This window comes from Melozone crissalis, unplaced genomic scaffold, assembly GCF_028551555.1.
Source record: "Melozone crissalis strain CALT ecotype California unplaced genomic scaffold, PUWL_Pcris_2 ptg000002l_1, whole genome shotgun sequence".
Classification (NCBI taxonomy): Eukaryota; Metazoa; Chordata; class Aves; order Passeriformes; family Passerellidae; genus Melozone; species Melozone crissalis.
The window spans coordinates 3,581,616-3,600,876 of NW_026535780.1; the positions used below are offsets into that span (position 1 = coordinate 3,581,616).

General features: G+C 40.8%; 1 protein-coding gene across 1 annotated transcript in view; it reads left to right on the top strand.

Annotated features, from left to right (window-relative positions):
• AGO2 (argonaute RISC catalytic component 2) overlaps positions 1-19,261 on the top strand; it is a 47,104-nt gene that overhangs the window by 12,739 nt on the left and 15,104 nt on the right. Inside the window, exons 2-10 of the mRNA XM_054270258.1 lie at positions 4,026-4,221; positions 7,965-8,085; positions 13,875-14,056; positions 15,881-16,017; positions 16,151-16,285; positions 17,418-17,505; positions 18,267-18,414; positions 18,614-18,733; positions 18,868-18,990. Coding sequence (XP_054126233.1) covers positions 4,026-4,221; positions 7,965-8,085; positions 13,875-14,056; positions 15,881-16,017; positions 16,151-16,285; positions 17,418-17,505; positions 18,267-18,414; positions 18,614-18,733; positions 18,868-18,990 — 1,250 coding nt within the window. The remainder of the gene's footprint in view (positions 1-4,025; positions 4,222-7,964; positions 8,086-13,874; positions 14,057-15,880; positions 16,018-16,150; positions 16,286-17,417; positions 17,506-18,266; positions 18,415-18,613; positions 18,734-18,867; positions 18,991-19,261) is intronic.

The following is a 19,261-nucleotide window of genomic DNA, read 5'->3' on the forward strand; positions in this document are numbered from 1 at the left end:
GATGTCCAGTGCTGTCCTCTGTAGCACAACTGAAAAAGCTTCCTAAGGAACCTTGGCACTAAGGAGAATATTCTTGTATTGGTACAGCTTCTGTCACAAGTAAAAGTGAGTGGTGGGAGTTCTGCAGGGGTGTTTGAACAGGGAGATGGGGCAGCTGAATCACTGAATGCAGCAATTGTGCCTCCTGCTTTATTTCTCTGTTCTGCCAGCACCAAATCCAGCATTTTGTGATTCTACCTTTCACAGCTGCTTGCTGCAATAACTTCCACACCAGATAGTTTGATTTTGCTCTCTTACTTTGAGGCAGTAGTGCAAGGAGTGAGTGCAGCTGGCTGGGTGCAATATTTGGTGTTTGGCCCCTGGAGCTCAGTTCCCATCCCTCACACATCCGTGTCTGTTTCAGATGTAGGCTGAGCTCTTATCGGGTCACTGCTGCTGTTTAATAAACAGCACTTATCTCCTTGAAGCAACACCCTACCCTAAATAAGTTTTGCCTTGGGAGTTGAGCCAGAAATAGCTTCACCCCCCATCCCCACCTTATTTTTTTTTTTTCCCTTTAATTCGATCGTAAAACCCAAATAATTGAAAAAAACTGTTCAGGATGGAAATAGAGGGTGGCAGTGGTCCTGCTTTCTGGGCAGCTTGGTGCTTTTTTATCTCTGTGAGTCATGCAGGTTATAAAAATGCCTTCACATCTTTCCCCAGGAATCTGTGCTTCTCTCACTGTTTCATCTTAGTCTCAAAAATGGGGCTGAACCCTCACTTTTATTCACTGTTTGTCACTGAAGCTCCTGTGGAGGAATTGAGCAACATGTGTCCAAGCTGATCCCTGAACGTTTACAGATACGGCTTTGTAATGCCCCTGTGAAGCATTAAACAACCCCATTTTAAAGCAGAGGGAGGATTTATTGCTTAATTACATAATTTCTTAATTTGGCATAAATAGCCTGTGGGGTTGTGTGTCCCCTTCCACTATGCTTCTCTTTGTACTTCCAATATCTAAGTGTAATTTTTTTATTATTTTGAAAATTATAAAAGTCATGATGTACAAAATATGCCCAGAAAAGGAAGAGCAGTGGAATTAGGATGTGGCAGTAGATACAGAAATGTTAGAAGGCAAAAATCATTGGGAAAGAGAAGGGAAATCAATATATTGATAATAGTTGGCCAGGTAATAGTGGAAGGCAATGTGGAATGCAGAGTGTGGATTACAAGAAATGGAACTGTTAAAATACAGGAGCCTGGATAGAAAATTAAAATATTTTATAATGGGTGGTGTTATGGGAATCATGGAAATACACAAAAATCACAGAATAAAGTTGATGACTAGGACATAATTTTCAAATGGGAATGTTCTGTTACAGAAAGATGAAAATAAAAATGTGTGCAGTGGTGATCTGTAGAGGGCTCAGCAGCAGAGTGACTGAAAATGCATGTGGGAGACAGATTATTTTAAAATTTGGGAGAGGGGGGTGGAAGTGATGGCAAACAGGATTCTGGAGGAGGAGAGGTGGCTGCTTTGAGCACATCCTCCTGATCAGTTTGGAGGTGGATCACAGAACCCTTTGGTGTATTGCAAGTACAAATATTTGTAGGAGTATTTTTGTATTTTTTCTGCTACTTCTGCCACTCCACTGGAGTGGCAATGCTGTCAATAACTCTGTTAGGTGTCCTGTCCTCAGCAGAGGATTCCTTCCACTGAATGTCACATCCAGTGGGAATTTGTCACACCAAACAGGGGAAATGGTGACTGCAGGGCCACCTGAGTGAGCTAATCACCATCAGAAAAATGTGAAATCACCAGAGGGACTGGAAGTGTTGGGTAAAAATGGAAATTGATGTCTTAGAAATCAGGATGTGTAGGAATTTAGGAAAAAATAAAGAGCCAAAGGTTGAGCAGAATCAGTGAGCTGTGTTTTGTCCTGCCTTGAGGGATGGAGGTGAGCAAGGGCAGATGCACATGGGCTGCTCCTGCCTTACAGATAAGAGCTAAGGTGATATTTAGGGTTGACTTAGAGATAAAAGCTAAGGTGATATTTGGCTCCATTCCTCAGGGCAGCTGTGGACACTGCAAGAGCAATGTGGATGCATAATACTCAAATAAAAATTGCTATATTGCCATGGAAGGCAAAACTGAAGTACTGAAACATGAAGTTTTAGGTTATGGAAATACAGATCTTCAGCAAGAAGTTATTTTAATTTGTTGATTGTGTTACTGTAGGAGAACACCACAGTCTTTAATGGAAATGTTTATAAAAGGGAGGGGAAATAAGGGAAATTGGGTTTCAGTAGCCTGAATTAGAAGGGTGGATGCCATAGAATATGTTTGGGAGACCAGAAACAAGATTTTCAAAAAATAGTAAGATCAGAAACAAGATTTTCAAAAAATAATAACAAACCCCTCTATAATTTTCCCATTGTCAAGTCTGATTAAGTATTTGGTGCTTGGGGAAATTGGTGCTGACTGTTAGGAGGGTGGTAAAAAAAGGGAGACACTCATGAGTGGGAAACTGGCCATGGGAAGTGTTGAGGGGTAAAATAGGGAATTGATGCTACTGATGTTGGGAATGGTTTTATTATTTTATTAGCATTGAAATGAAATGTTCATTGTGAAATGTTCATTAGCAAACATTGCATAAATGTTAGGAATAAGTATGTGAAATTTCATCAGAAGTATAGGAGACATTGTCAGGAAAAGGAGAATCTGAGCATCATTCAGCAAGCAGCAGGTTAATAGATATGGGTTAGAAAAGTTGATTTATTAAAGACAATGTAGCTGGGAGTTCATGGGGAATTGGGAGATGATCATAAACACCTGAAATGGGTGCACCTGCCCTGAGTGGTCACTTTACAAGGCAGTGGTACAGCAGGCAAAAGCAGTTTAGAGCACATTAATCTGCCTTTTCCAGCTGAGAGGTGGAAGCACAGTGTGGTTATCACTTAGTCTGCTCCAGGAAAAATCACTGGAAGGATGAGAATGATGAAGGCTGATTTTTGAGCATGGACTAACAGAAGGAGCATAGCCTAAAATTTAGTCATAAATGTGTATTTGGTTTAAATCTAGAAGTACAGTCAGGAGTATTCAATATGAAGGCCACCAAATATAACCTGCCATGAATAAATAAAAATGGAAGGATGTTTTCTGAGCATTAGAGAAAGTCAGGGTGGAAAAGTGGTGACAGATTTGTTAATGAAGGGATGTGAATTGTTTCTGGTGCTAGCAGAGAACTGAATTTGATAATCTTAAGAAACCACACCTGGATTCTTACATAAGTAATGAGAAACCTCCTGGGTTGTTTCACATGTGAAGGTTTTGCTGCAAGTTGTTGTTGCTTCAGAGCACAGAACACCTGAGCACTGAGGCTGCAAAAGTTTTGAGTGCTCAAGTTGGTACCTTGCACACTTCTCTGTGGATTTTTAATGGATTTTCCTGGATTGAAACAACAGCAAACTGCCTTTGTGCTTCTGCTTCATGTTATGTGAGCAACAGCTGATGTTTGAGCTCAGGAATTGAGCACAGCAGCAGTAGAGTATTTGCTCTGTTTTCTGTGTGAAAGAAGCAGTAGGAATATAGTTCAGTTCTTATACAGGACTTTGCAGAGAGCTGCAGCAGAGAGGAAAGTGGTGGAAACTCCATTTTATAGGTGTTTGCTCAAATAAATGTGGGTAGATTTGTTTTAAAATGAAAGGAAGAGCTTGGTTCTTGCTTTCCTGCTTGGTCTGTGAAATTCTACCCAGATGACTTGTTATATAGGAAAGTGCAACTGATTTTAAGATTTTTTTTCAGTAATTTGTGCTAGGAAATACAACAAATTGTGAACCAACATGAGAAAGAAAGAGAAAACAGAATTCATGATCTCCTGAAAGCAGTGTTTGGGCTTTTTTTTTTTTTTTCCATTTTTAAGTTGTTTAAAAGGAGTAATAGCTTAAGTGTGCTGGGTTTCCCTGGTCCACTAGCCTGTAAATTTGCTGAAATGTCAATGTGAGACAGCTGATGGCTAAGTTGTGCTTTCTCTCTTTTGCAGTGCTCACACCTCCTCCCCCATTGCCACCACCAATACAGGGATATGCCTTTAAACCTCCTCCTCGACCAGATTTTGGCACTTCTGGGAGAACAATCAAACTGCAGGCCAACTTCTTTGAAATGGACATTCCTAAAATAGATATCTACCATTATGAATTGGATATAAAGCCAGAAAAATGTCCTAGAAGAGTTAACAGGTAACACTGTGCTTTGCTTTTCCTCAGTTTATTTGCTGTCTTGTTTCTCTTTGAAAAAGCTGGAGCCAGGTGCCCTCACTGGTGTCTGGAAAGATGTCTGGCTTTAATCAGTGATTGCACTGATCACTTCAATTAACAGGATATGTAAATACTTTTTTTTTTCCTTCTAAATCTTTACTTGGATTGATTTTGTCAGAGTCTTAAGATGCTGCTGATTGAAGCCACTGGTGGCAGATGGATAAGCTGTATTAGCTCTATTAATGCTGGGTCAGTGTAAACCAAGTTGATAAAAATGATTTCTTATTACCTATTAAATATTGGGGTGTAATTGGCTGAAGCCCTTCAGGATGGAGCTGGTGGTCCCAGCTTGTTTTCCCACCTTTCCCTGCTCACAAGAGGTGACAAAACCCATTTGTTTGTGGGAGGGGATTATGGAGTTACTAAAGCAGGTAGGAAATTCTCCTTCATCAGTAGATTCTATATAAGGGAAAGCTGTGCTCCTGAAAGAGAGAGCAAGGTGAAAACAGGGCTCAGCTGTCCAGGGAAACAAAGCAGCCAGGTCTTGCATTTGGCATCTGTGCCCTGCTGGAGTGTGCAACTTCATTGACTTGGAAAAGGAGCAGCCTTGCCAGGAGTGAAACCTGAGAATGAGACTTGGCACCAGCTGGAAACCACAAGTGTCATCATCATAACTACACCTTGGCTCGGGAGGATTGGAATGGCCTGTTTGTATACTCAAGAGCAAAGCCTTTCCTTGTTAAAAGGTGACATGGGTGGAACCAGCTGTCACTAGAATAAACAGTGTGGAGTCAAAAAAGCCACCTGAAAGCCACGGTTTTCCTGCTGAGAGTTAATAAACCTGAGGGCATTCCCATTGTTACACTGAGGAGTTGGTAATGATAGTGTTCTCACAAAGCAGCATCACTGTGCTTTGCTGCCCTGTTTTGTTTTGTTTTTTTTTTTTTACTTCCTCTGGTGATCTATTATTAGTTTAATTTTTCAGCTAATCAAGAGCCGAGGTTAATTTCAAAAGCAAACACCGTTGTTAAGTGCATGAAGCTGAATCTCTTCTTGCAGCTGTTGATTTCACTGGGGTGCTGTTCCTGCATTGGAGCACTGCAAAACACTTGGAGCCGTCACTTTTTTCATATGGGGAGCTGTGAGAAATTTGCTTTTCTGACCTGTCCCTGCCACCACTCCAGCTGTGCCAGCTGCTGCTGCTGATCCACATTTCCTCTGCAGCTCTCTGGGGGCCAAGTGCTGCACAGCTCATGTGTGTTTGCTGTGTGAGCACCTCCCTTACAGTCCTCCCTTGCCACAAAACCTCAAGCAGTTTTTCTCACTGCGAGGAGAGATTCTGTTCAGTAGCAGTTCTTCCTCCAGTGCCTGTTGATGACCTGCTCTGCTTGGCCAGTTAGTCACTCCTCTTCTGTGGTGACAGGAGCAGGTACAGACCTACACAGGTGAAATGCCTTTGCAGTAAGCAGAGATGCCACAGATGCATTCAGCAGTGTTGTGGTGGATGTTTCTCAGGGCAGTGTGGTGAAAATACAATTTGGATTCACATATGAAAGTGTGTTTTATTTCTTGTGAGTACTTACTGCTCTATTCTGTAGATGTACCTGTACTCACCTGCAGCTGGGTTTTTGTGAGCTGTGACCTATGTCTGTGCATGTATTTGTGTGTGCAAATATATATTCATATATATATATATATATAAAAATTATATATATACATGATTATGCAGGATGCACATGTAATCCAATTCTGAATGATAATGTTTTTTTACAGCTGCTTTACAGGTTTCTAGTATTTTGATTCTATAATTCACATGTATATAGTAAGTAGTTTTTATCATTGCTTTATGTGATACAGCCTCTAGAAAGGAGAGAGGGAGGTTTTATTTTTTGCTCTGCTCTCTCATGTGTGTCAGCTTTGCTCTTCAGTTTTACTGCAGTTGTGCTGTGACCCTGCAGACCCCACTGCAGGGTGTATCCACTGTGGATGCAAGTTCCACACTGAGCCATGAGCTGGAGCAGGACTGGAAAACACAACTGGGACAATGTGCTCCTGAATAATACAGTCTGGCTACAACTCTGTACATCAGGCAGATCAGTTTGGGTGGTTGGGCAGGCAGAGTGGGCAATGTGAGTTTAGTTCTGCACTCTGGGTGCTCTCAATTTAATTTTTGAGGATTTGTGCAAGGTGAACTCTGCCTGAAGTTGCCAGCCCAGGGTTCTTGGTGAGCTTGCATGAGCTTTGTAGAACAGTTGTCCCAAGGGGCTGAAGTTAATGAAGTGGTAAATAACTCTTCTCTTAACTCTGCATGAAGAAAATAACTTCTATTTCTTAAAAATATCCACCCACAGCTGAGAAGCACCATTGCTAATTGTGGATGTGGTTTGAAGCTTGAAAACATAAATCAAGTGGAAGTGTTCATTTTTTTTTTTTATAAAGCAGTTAACAAATGGAAGAACTTGCTCAGGAGGGGAGTGGGGTTTCCATGCTCAGTCTTAAGGTTGAAAAATACCTGCTTCCTCCCAGTTATGTACTTATTCAGTCACACTCTGAGGCAGATATTACTGAGTCAGGTTTGATTCATGCTTTGCAGGAGGTCAGAGTTCCTTTCAGTGGCCTCATCTTATTTTAAGGTAAACCTTGGGACACAGCAAAGAAATTACCAATTTAAACAATCTCAGTTCTTTCCTTGAGTGAGTTCAGTTTTGTCTCAGGTTTTGCAGCTCTGTAATCCCTACCTGAGTGCTGGGTTAATTCCCTTGCCAAGTCAGGGTGCCTGAGCAGCCTCTGTGAGCTGCTGGTGTCAGCAGTGCTGGGGGAGCAGTGGTTTCCTTTCTGTGCCCCTTTAACCTTTCAATGCCCTTTTGCCCCGATTGTGTGTCAAGATTGCAGCCTGCAGATGGATTTTGGGTAGTACAGGTGCACTGAGGGATGTCTCTCTGGGACCAAAAGACCTTTGGCATCCAAAAATGTTATTATTCCAGCTTCAAAAAATGTTATTATTCCAGCTGACCTCTCACTGACTGCTGAGCTGCTTTGGATGACCAGTGTGTAAACACTGTGGTTTGACAGGAGCTGTGTGAGTGGTTTCCCTGTTCATACAAAAATGGAATCTAATTCCAGCTACTTTTAAATGAATGTGTACTGTTGATATTCACAGCTCCACTGAATGCACATACCCAGTTTTGTTGGATGGATCCCAGTTTTGTTGTGTGTATGAAAAAAATGTATTAAAAATTCTTTTTCTGAGGGAGCTGCAAAACATTTCACTGTCATTGTTGGCATGAACTGCTGTCCTGACTTTGTGGTCTAAGCTGGGATAATGATATTTTTGAAAGCTTCTCAGCCTCTGCTGGGCTTTTGGTCCAGGGTCCTCTGCAGAAAGGGCTGTAGGACAGGGGAGCTGAAGCCCCAGATCTATCAGGTACTTCTTGTTTTGAGCTTGAGAGAGCATGAGCTTTCACTTCACCACTTCCAGTAGGTCAAACAAAAGAGGAAGGAAAGTTTAAATTTGAAAAAAACCCCTAAAAATAGCAATTTTAAGAAAACAGTTTAGTCTGTGAAAAACTTGCTTTCAGTTCAGATCAGTCAAATCTTGCCTTTAATAGACAGGAGTGGACAACCCTTTCATTTACCTAATGCTTCTGTTGGTAAATATAGAACTTGTCTGTCTCTTAACATTCAAAGTAAAAAGTTGGATTAACTTAATCTTTTTGCATTTTCAGAGAAATAGTGGAGCATATGGTTCAGCACTTTAAAACCCAGATTTTTGGGGATCGCAAACCAGTGTTTGATGGAAGAAAAAACCTTTATACAGCAATGCCACTTCCCATTGGGAGGGATAAAGTAAGTTTTAAATAGAAAAATTTCTAGAGATTTCAATGTGATGTTTTCAGAATATTTTTAATAACTAATAGAAACTGATTTTCTGTTTGTTTCTGCAATAGCTGTCTCTGTTGCTGCCACTCTGCTTTGCCAGGACACAAGTCAAGTGTGAGCTCCCTGTTCTATATCCCTTCATTCCTCCCTCTCTCTATCCCCTCTGGTGTGATTTCTGCCGCTTTAGGGAGCTGGATCAGCTGCCCCAGACACAGACAGTCTCCAGAGTGGCACTAAGGAAAAAGGGAGAGCACAGCTGAGTGTTGTGGGAGAGAGGAGGAAAATCCTGCTCTGGGCAGCAAGAAGCTGTTGTGTCACCTCACTAATCTCATCAAGGCCCACTCTAAGCTTATTCTCACTATCAGTAGCTGAAAGAAGCTCCTCCATCTCTCTGTTGCCTGTATTGGAACTTCTCCTCCCTAATCCTTGATGACTGAGAGCCAAATTAATTTACACTGCACAGGTTAAGACCTGCAATCTTTGCCCTGGGGCAGCTGGAGAGGGCTGGGGTTGTGTTTGCCAGCTCCTGGTGGGGCAATGACCTCTCTGGGCTCTGGCTGTGCCTGCTCCTGTGCCCATTGACTGCTGGGGTGGAAGGGACTCTGTTGGAACATGCAAACACTCAAGCCCTAGTAAATAATTGAGCCTGTGCATCTGTGATCTCATAGCAGATTGAATTTTCTGTGCCTTGTTTTCATTCAGGTGAGTCCCTGAGGGAGGGCACAGTCATTCTCTTTGGTACTGCAGTAGTTCCCTTCTGCTGGGGTGCACAGTTACAGGGAGGACTGTTCTGTCTCCAGCTTTAGGCAAAAATAAAACATTAAGGGGGGAGATCAATACAGAGAAATGTCCCTCTGAAATTCAGCAGCTATAGAATAGTTCAGGCTGTTGTTTGCTGTCTCATATTCAGTGCCTGTGCAGTGCTTGTAGTTAACAGTTCTGTCTGAATCAAGCTCCTAATCTCATATGTGTAATTTTTACTTCCTCCCAATTTATTTAAATGAATGCCATGCAGTAAAGGTCAGACTCTACTCCAGTGTTAATTACTTTTCATCAACTGATAAAGGAATATCTGGGAAACTATAAAGAAATCACTAAAAGTTGTAGTGTTTTTTCCCCCCTTGCTTTCACATACAACATTCCAGTTCCTACACGTTTGACACACAAGACTGCAAAGTATTTGCAGAGGTGGAAGGATACTTGATGAGAGTCTCTTAGGGGTTTGAACAACCCTGGATGTGTGCAGAGTTGCCTTATAATACTTTACAAATTATGGGTGAATAACAGTTTACCTTATGACAACTATGAAGTTCCTAATTTAATAAGTAAAGTTGAATGAGAAATGGTTTATTTATACCTGATAAACAGGGATCAAATTAATCCTCACATCTAATGAGACTTCATGGGATGCAAATTGGCCCTCCTTGCTCTTATAACCATTTTGGATGGGACAGAGTTAACAAAACCTTCCAAGTCAGCCTTTCCCAGCTGTAGGTTACACTGTTTGCAAGGACACAAAGGAATTGGGGCATTAGGAGCATTTCCTGCTGCCACACTGTCCCAGATTTCAGTTTCACCATGTGTATGTCAGTGTGTGTGGGCTTTAAAATCCAAAGCATCAGGAACAGGGTCCTGTCTGCTCAGCACTGGCACAGAAGGAGCATCTCACCCAAAAAATCATCTCATCCTTTCCCAGTCTTGCCAGAGCAGTCAGCATTTGGAGTGGGGGGTCACTGGGGAGGTGTTTGTAGTGGAGTTTATCATGAGAGAGTTTCAGGTGGTTTCATTTGTGGCTCACTTTCTATAAACTCCCATTTTTCCCCTGTTTCCCATGGTTAAAGGGCTTTGTCACTTGTTCTGCTCCAGATATATTAACATTACCCTGGAGGAAAGAGCTAACAGAGATAAATCTTGAGCTGTTTTAAATGAGATGTGGCGAAATTTAGCTTAATGAAGGAAATTTTTACATGGTGCTAAGTTGGTTTAAGCATGATTTAAACCACTATAAAGCTTGTAGGTATTAGGACTTTCCTCCAGCATAATTAGATTAGCTTTCTTTGGTGGGTTTTTTTTTTTTTTGACTGTTCTGTACATAGCAAATATAGCAAGTTTACTGCACATCTGATTGCATTTAGGATCATATTGAAAAGATTAATGAACATACAGTGATTAATCTATGTGGAAGATCTTAATTGACTTGCACTATGCACTGGTAGTGGACAAGCTGATGTTAAACAGAGGGCTGACACCAAATTGCCAAGGTTTTCCTCCTCCTGTTGCTCTTTTAATTTAATTAATGCACTCTGTCCTCATCTCTGGTTGTAGTGGCTGTTCTGGGCTTGTTTTTTTTTTTTGTATTTGCTGGCAGCTCTGCTTCTTTTATAACTTTTTCTTCTCTATGCTTTTCTGCTTGGCTGTCATGGCTATCAAATCTGTTTTCATTCCTCCTTTAGTGTACCTTATTTTAATGTCTTCTTTCTTTAGACCTTTTAGAACAAATATGGAATATGTAAATATTAACATGATTTTTTCTTAGTTTTTACTTGTACATATTGAGAAGAAAGAAGTGTTTAGGGCACTGTGAAGGTAGGAAGATATTAAAAGTCTCCTCTTTCCCTGTAGGTTCTACACAGCAAACCCAGGTCACCTCTAACAGCAGCTTTGTATTCAATTCCTGCTTTACTTTTGTATTTCCCTAAAATACCCTTCTACAGTTAAAAGCTGGAATTTAATTTTACCTGAACTTGGAAGTTTTCTCAACTAGCAACGTTCAAGAGCAACTGATGTATCTTAACCTACATTTTCATTAGTCTTTTATTAGAAAAACAGTAATTAGGAATGAACAGAGCAGCAGTTTGGTACAGAAATCCTGCTGCTATTCCCTTTCTAGAAGGAAAATGTTAATTCTGTGTGTGGCCACAAATTTGCCTCTCTGACTTTGACTTTCTGAAGTGTTGCTAAAGACTCTGCACATGACAGAAGCAGAGCTTTGCCTGCACCCATAGCTTGTTGTTAATCTGTTTTCCTCTGAATCCCTGGGAAGGAAAAGCTCTTGGATTAATGGAGAAAAGGTACATTGTATGCTCAGAGCATGATAAATAATCATGTGATGTTGCATTTATTTTATGGAGAAGAAGAAATACTATGAATTCCTCCAAAACACATGGTCAGGTGTATTTTTTTAAACAGTGAAAATGCTGATTTGTGTGAGTCATTCAGAGCACATCAGCCTCAAGACCTGTTCTTTTTAAGAATGGCTTTGAAATTTTTGTACATGCTTAATGATTTTTCACATCCTGACAGTAAAATCCATTTCATTTTAGCTCCCTTAGCTGCAAAATGGTCACCTCTGTTGCAATTTAGCAGTGAGTTGACCTGGTAGCATCCTGACATTTATTTGGGGATAGAGAAGAAAACAAATCTTGTATTTTGCTTTAGAATGTATCCCTAATAATAAAGGACATAGTAAAATTCCCATCTAAAACTACTTTGTCCCAATTTTTTCATATTTTGCTTACTTTGCCAAACAGGAGTGTGTTCATTTGTCCTCAAAAGTACAGAGTGGGATAAATAAAATATTGCTGAGAGAGGAAAAATTCTGATTAGCAGTGCCTAAAAGTATATGTGAATTTTTGGATGTGGATTAAGGATTTTTTTAATATATTTTCATGATTTTTTTAATAGGGTGAAATATTTAATTAAAAAAAAAAAACACAGGAAAGTTTTATTTAAACCTTACTTCTTTTAGCAGTGACTCCTAATTCAACTCATTTGGAGTTGGACCCAGCAGCAGAAACAGTTTTGGGCCAAATTCAGCAGTCACAAAAGTTAGCTCTGCTAACTTTTACTGGTATCTGCAGCTGGGCACCTGGAATAGAAATTCTTCAATCCCTCAATTTTATTTCCACCAGGGACAAGGTACTGCAGCACAGATTGCTCTTCATCTTCCATTCCATCATGGTGAAGCAGTTTTGCAAACTGATACCAAGAGAGGAAAAAAAGTAAAATTAAATAATTTTTTTTTTTTTAGATTAAGGGCACCAAAGCATTCAATAATCAGATGAGTTGTGTATTAGCAGTATTGGGAATAAATATGGAGTGGTTGGGGTGGGAAGGGACCTACCTTTAAGGCCACCCTGCTCCAAGCCCTGCCATGGGCTGGGACACCTTCCACTGCACCAGGTTGCTCAAGCAGGAAGGATGAAACTTGATTTGGAGGAGAGGCTTGAAGGAAAATGCAGGTCAGGTGTGGCAGACATCTTCCCTCTGCTGTAAATGAGAGGCAAGGTGAGAACTTTTTGATGGTGTGGTGGAAAAGAGCCCTCATGGAAAGCTTCCAGCCTGTGTGAGCTGAAGGCCTCAGCAAAGTTTCTTTGCACAGCTTTCAGCAGGGCTGACCTGGGCCAGACTGACAGCAGTGACCCCAGATTAGACTCAGTTCCCATTGCCCTCCCACAGCTGTGCAGCTCCTTCCTCTGCTCCAGTCTCCCTGGGGGATGATGTTTGTGCTGGAGGAGATACTCAGCTGTAATACTAATTTTGTGTGCCTGCTCTGGATGGTCAACTCATTTATAGGGGCACATGGGAAGGCTTCTTATTTTACATATAAGTTTTTAATATATTAATAAGTATTTTATATATAAAAAGTGAATTGTATATAAAAAATAAGTATTTTATATATCAAATAAGTGTTTTATATTTACTTCCTATTTTTAACCAAAGAAGAAAATTGTTGCAAGAGACCAAATGCTGACAGATATTAGTTTGCTGTTAGCCACCTGTTATTTTTGCTAATTACACCTTGCCTCTTAAGTGAATGCCTTTTATATTTAAATTACAAGCTCCCTAGCAGGGAAAATGCAACGTTTTTGTTTGTATCCAGCACAAAGGATACTCTGATCTTGTTATTTCTTGCAGTCACTCCCAGACCTGATCCTTTCAGACAAGCCCTAATTTTAGTCGGCTTAACAACCTTGGTGCTCAGACTTCCTTTGTTTTAAGAAAGAGGAGAAATCAGCATTAGAAATAATTACAAGTAATTGGCTGAAGTAATTTACCACAATGTGGTTTGCCACTGCTTTTGAGACAAAAAATTCCAGGTAGGGCATACCATGGCAAAGAAGTGCCCCTGTTTCCTACCTGATACCATCACTGGCACTGGGGCTTGTAGTTTGTTCTTTCTTTTCTTACTTTAAAAGTAACAGTTTTGGCTTAGTGGCTTTTGTGGCTTTTCTGTTTTCTTTGGGTGATCAATAATTTCTTCTTTTTCTCTTTTAAAGCTCCTTTCTTCTCTTATTTAAACTGTGTCTGCAGCAACAGTATGTAAAGCGCTCTGGTGCTCTGGAGAGCAAATACCAGAAATTCATGAATCCTGGCAGGTGGTGACACCCCATGCTTTATTTTAGGCGTGCAGGAGCTGACACGAGCAGCGACGCGCTGGGGCGTGTTAGGGATCTGAAATCAGGTTATGGGATCTTCACCAAGACCTTCCTGTTGATATGAGTGCCTCCAAGTTCCAGTGTTGCCTCACAGAGGAGATAAATGCCAGCTGGGAGGCCCTCCAGGCTTCTGAAATACCCCTTGGGGCAGATGGAGCTGTAAAAAGGGGCGGTACCTGATCCATGGTGGTGCTTCATCCTCGCTTTTTGTCTCCTCCCCTGCTTCGTGGCGTTGTTCACAGGAATCCATTGTCCCTTCTGATTTCCCCCCTTCCAATGGAAAGAATCATCTTGGTTTGTTGTTTGGCATTGTTGCAGGTGGAGCTGGAGGTCACTCTGCCAGGAGAAGGAAAGGACAGGATATTTAAGGTGGCCATCAAGTGGATGTCCTGTGTGAGCCTGCAGGCTTTGCACGACGCTCTCTCTGGCCGGCTGCCGAGCGTCCCCTTCGAGACCATCCAGGCCCTGGATGTGGTCATGAGGCACTTGCCTTCCATGAGGTGAGGGGAAGCCCTGGAGGTGCTTTAGGGGTGACTTGGGTGTTTGACAGAATCACAGAATAATGAGGTTGGAAGAGATCTCTAAGATCATCGAGTCCAACCTATGCCCTAACACCTCAGCTAGACTGTAGCACCAAGTGCCATGTCCAGTCTTTCTTTAAACACATCCAGAGATGGTGATTCTACCACCTCCCTGGGAGGAGCATTCTAGTACTTTATTTTGGAGGCTCTTTGGGCAGTCTGTGGGGCAGTTGTGGCTGTGTGGCAATGGCAGGCTCAGCAAGAGGCCATTGGTGCTTCCCTGGTCACCTCCAGCCTGGACGTGGCAGCCTTTCCCCAGAGGTGTCAGACTGGCCCATGGGTGTGTGTCTCAGGTCAGGGGGGCTCTGCCATGTCCTCTTCTCTCTCTAGCCTTGGAGAAGGAGGCTCTCCTCAAGTGGGAAGTGCTTGGAGGTTGGTAGATTATTGTATTTTTTGGGAAATGCCCTGACGAAGGCAGGAATGATGAATCTGACTCCATGTTCTCAGAAGGCTAATTTATTATTACTTTATAATACTGTATTATATTAAAGAATACTACATTAGACTATACTAAAGAATACGGAAAGGACACTTACTAAATGCTGAAAGATAATAATGAAAACTCGTGACTCACTCCAGAGTCCCAACACATCTTGGCCCTGATTGGCCAAAGAGTCAAAACAACTCACACCAGAATCCAGTGAAACAATCACCTGTGGGTAAACAATCTCCAAACACATTCTCCACATGAGCAAAACACAGGAGAAGCAAATGAGATAAGAATTGTTTTCCTTTGCTCTGAGGCTTCTCAGCTTCCCAGGAGAAAAATCCTGGGCAAAGGGATTTTTTCAGAGAAGATGAATGCCACAGTAGATGTGGAAGGCTGGATTTAAACCAACTTCTTACCCTGTTCCTGTGTGTCCTTGGATGGTTATTTCCAATTTTGTATAAAAGTTGCAGTGCTAGGGGGACATTAATGTCACCCTGTGTGGCTATTTGGATAGGAAAGAAAAACTTGGAAATTATTTGTTTGTTTTTCAAGTGGGACCTACAGCATTTTCAGTCTCCCCCAAGAGATACTGGGCTTAATTCTGCTGCTGTGCACACGTCACTTAAGATCACTGTGCAAATTATATTTAATTAGAAAGCAAAGAGCAAAGTTTAGTAGGGCTGAACTTGCCCATATCAAAGTTCTAAACAGGTAATATGAGTTAAATATGCATGTCTTTAAATAGCCTTATGTTGGCTTTATCCTCAAATTTAGAATAAAAAAAATATAAAATTACTTCAATCAGGTTTTACAGCTCAGAAAACAGCCCAGAATGTCAGACACCTTTGTTCAGAGGAGCACATGGGCTCTGGATATGATTTGTTTGTTATTAAGTTTGCAGTACTTAATTATCAAGATGAAAGATAGATCAGAAATATTTGTTAGATCACTTCACATAATGTCTATAATTCAGAGTATGGGGAGAGATTGTTACTTTGGTGTTTTAATAGCAGAGACTTTGAATTCTTTTCTTATGGAGGCACAGCTGATGTTTTAAAAGAGTACAAATAAAAAGTTATGGATGCTTTTTTGTTGGAATTAGTAGAAATATTAAATTTAAACCTGAGTAGTAGCCAATTTCTTACTATAACAGGCTGGGTTTTGAGAGATGTAACCTGAGTCTTGCCAGGAATCTCAGATTATTGGTAATTTTAAACACTGACATTTCTTGTGAAAAGGAATTTGCATTAGTTATGGATTTATTGCAATTTTTGCTTTAGTTTTCTGATGTGAATTTATTTGTTTTCTTGCAGGTATACTCCTGTGGGGAGATCTTTCTTTACAGCATCAGAAGGGTGCTCAAATCCTTTGGGTGGTGGCAGAGAAGTTTGGTTTGGCTTCCATCAGTCAGTCAGACCTTCATTATGGAAAATGATGCTAAATATTGATGGTAGGTACTGGGAAGTATTTTCTTGTTTCTTCTTGCTCCTTGATGGAAAGGCAATATTTTAGTTCAATTTTTTGGGTTTCCTAAGAATTTCTTCTGCATTGTTGTAACTCACCATTCATGTTTTTGTCTGCAGTGTCTGCAACTGCATTTTACAAAGCACAGCCAGTTATTGAGTTTGTCTGTGAAGTTCTGGACTTCAAAAGTATTGAAGAACAACAAAAACCTCTGACCGATTCCCAAAGGGTAAAGTTTACCAAAGAAATAAAAGGTAATAAGGAAATTATATACACCTTCTTTATTCTGTCTGATGTGTTACCACCTTGTGTTCTAAATATTTTCTACAGTAGTTGCCTTATGGGGTGACAAAAATTTCATATTTTTTGCTTTTGAAACATATCAGTAGTACCAATCCCAGATTCATGACAAAAATATTCCAGTTCCCGATCTGATGATTTCTAAATGTTTACAAAGACTTGGATTTCATGCTTTTTAATTACCCAATCTTAAATTTTTTCAATTACTGATATCAGGTTTTTCATATTTCAGATTTTACTAATAATTTAGCAGTGTGTTTTTGCATACTTAGGCATCTGTCCTGCATATACTTTCCTGGAAGTAAATAAGAAATTATTCTAGTGTGTAGTAACTGAATCAAAAAGAACTGGAGGAAGAAATCTTACTGGTTTTGTTCACTGAAGGGGCTTCCTCTGCAAAATGGAGATCCTTCCTTCCTGATACTCCTGGCAGAAAGCAAGCAATTTTTAAAGGAATAAATCCACAAATCCATCCTGCATCTTCCTTTCATGTTTCCAAAAAAAACATCAACAAAAATGATCTTTGCCCAACTAGAAGTTATCAAGGAAAGTACAAATAAATCCTGAGTTTGCATTGGTTGTGTTTTGAAAGGATAATCAGGCACCAAAGTGCTTCACTGTGGCCTCATTCCCATGAGCTCCTGAGAGGCTGTTTGGGGATTCCCCTCCACCCACACCCCCAGTTCATTGCAGGAGTTGGAGGGCTTACAGACCCCATGTGTTTAGACAGAAAGTGTAAATAAGGGGTTTTGTTTCAAGGAGCTTGTGTGCCCTTTTTGTCCTTTCTCCATCCTGGGCTTCCTCAGAGGTCCAGCTCTGGAATTTACAGAATGTGCTCAGCATCATCTGTGTCCTCTGGGGCCTTTGGGATTTCATCTTGTCTCTGATATTCTGTGTTGAACTTTGGCTGAAGCTCAGGAATTTTGAATTTTAAGACTGTAAATTGCTTTTTGAGCTCTGTCTGGGCTCTGCCCTTTGGGACTAATTGGAATGGATTTATGACACTGTTTAACTGGTCTCCTGTAGCAGTTTAGGGCTGATACCTTGATTTTGGAGAAATGGTGACTTGTACTTTCCAATTTTTAGGTCTGAAGGTGGAGATAACACACTGTGGACAAATGAAAAGGAAATACAGAGTGTGCAATGTCACCAGACGACCAGCAAGTCACCAAACGTAAAGTATATTTCTGCTTTTTGAGCTAATGTTTGGTCTCAGGTAGTATTTTTCTCCTTTTTAAGCATATGTTTGGTCCCAGGTAGTATTTTTCTGCTTTTTAAGCATATGTTTGGTCTCAGGCTAGAAAAACACCTTGCCTGCCTTACTGAGGTGTGAAAAGTTGCCTTGAAAAATGATGCTTTCTTTGGTTAATACCCTTAAATATACCTCAAAGTATTTTCCCAATTTTGTTGTTCTTTTTTTTTCTATTTTTATACTATAATGAGTGTCATGGCATTTGATTTAACAAACGATTTGCTCTGTTTTAGATCTGGGAGATTTTTTGGTTGGGTGGGGTTTTTTTCTGTCATTTATGGATTTCTTTAAAATTGGAAGGACAGGGTGTCCTGTTTGTAGCCTGATGTTTCCCACAACTGGAATAGAAAAGTGGTGCCAGTTGGGATCAGCCTCCTGATGTTGCTCATTTGCAATCTCTTTTTCCTCTGGAAAAAAAGTTTAACTACCAACCAGAGATTAGTCAGATAACTAGAATATGGAGACAGTGATTCCTATTTTTAAGGAAGCAATATAAAGAACAAAACTGATACCAGCTTTTTACAAGAAGATAACTGATCAGTATCTGAATCTGGTTTTTAATTGTTTGGGCTTGGTTTCATCCTCCTTCAATAAGCTTAACTTGTGCCAAAAAATTATTGAGGAGCTGTGGGGAAGCATTTTGCATGAAGTAATAACTGCTTTCCATGTTTGCATTCCAACAGATTCCCACTTCAGCAGGAGAATGGACAAACAGTTGAATGCACTGTAGCTCAGTATTTTAAGGACAGGCATAAATTAGTTTTACGCTACCCTCACCTTCCATGTTTACAAGTTGGACAGGAGCAGAAACACACTTACCTTCCTCTGGAGGCAAGTAAACTCATAGAGAATTCTGTATTTTGGGGCTGGGGGAAGGGGGTCAGAGGGAAAATGGGTTAAAATATTGGCAAGCTGTTTTTTGAGCAGCAAAATGTTGAGAAATTCTGTGGTGCATCAGTGAAAGAAAAGCCACGAGCCAAAAAAAAGGAATTGGACTATGTTTAATTTTCTTTCTGTGGGGAAATTTCAGGTGTGCAACATAGTGGCAGGACAAAGATGCATCAAGAAACTCACTGACAATCAAACTTCCACTATGATCCGAGCCACTGCCAGATCAGCCCCGGACAGGCAGGAAGAGATCAGCAAATTGGTGAGTGCTGTGCCAGACATGAGGCAGAGGTGGGAATGGGTTTAATTTTGCTCACCTGTAGCAGGTGCTGATGTGTTTGTGCCCTGCACACAGGATATGTGTGAGCTTGGTTTTGTACATTTTGATCATTTCAGATGCGGAGCGCCAGTTTCAACACGGACCCTTACGTGAGGGAGTTTGGGATCATGGTCAAGGATGAAATGACAGATGTGACTGGCAGGGTCCTTCAGCCTCCCTCCATCCTCTATGGAGGCAGGGTATGTCCAACAGTCTGTGCTGGCCTCTGTAACGTGGTTATTTTAAATTAATTGTGTTGTGTGCAATCAGACAGCAGGCATGGGTGTGAATTTGAATTTAGGTTCTCAAAGTCCTTAAATGTATTGGCTGATTTGCATCTCTTCTGATTGCTGTTTTATTTTGGAAAGTAAAACTGGGTTAAAATGCCTTTTTTGCCTCAAACACTCTGCTGCTGTGACACAAGTCATTTAAGACCGCTGTGCAAATTATATTTAATTAGAAAGCAAAGAA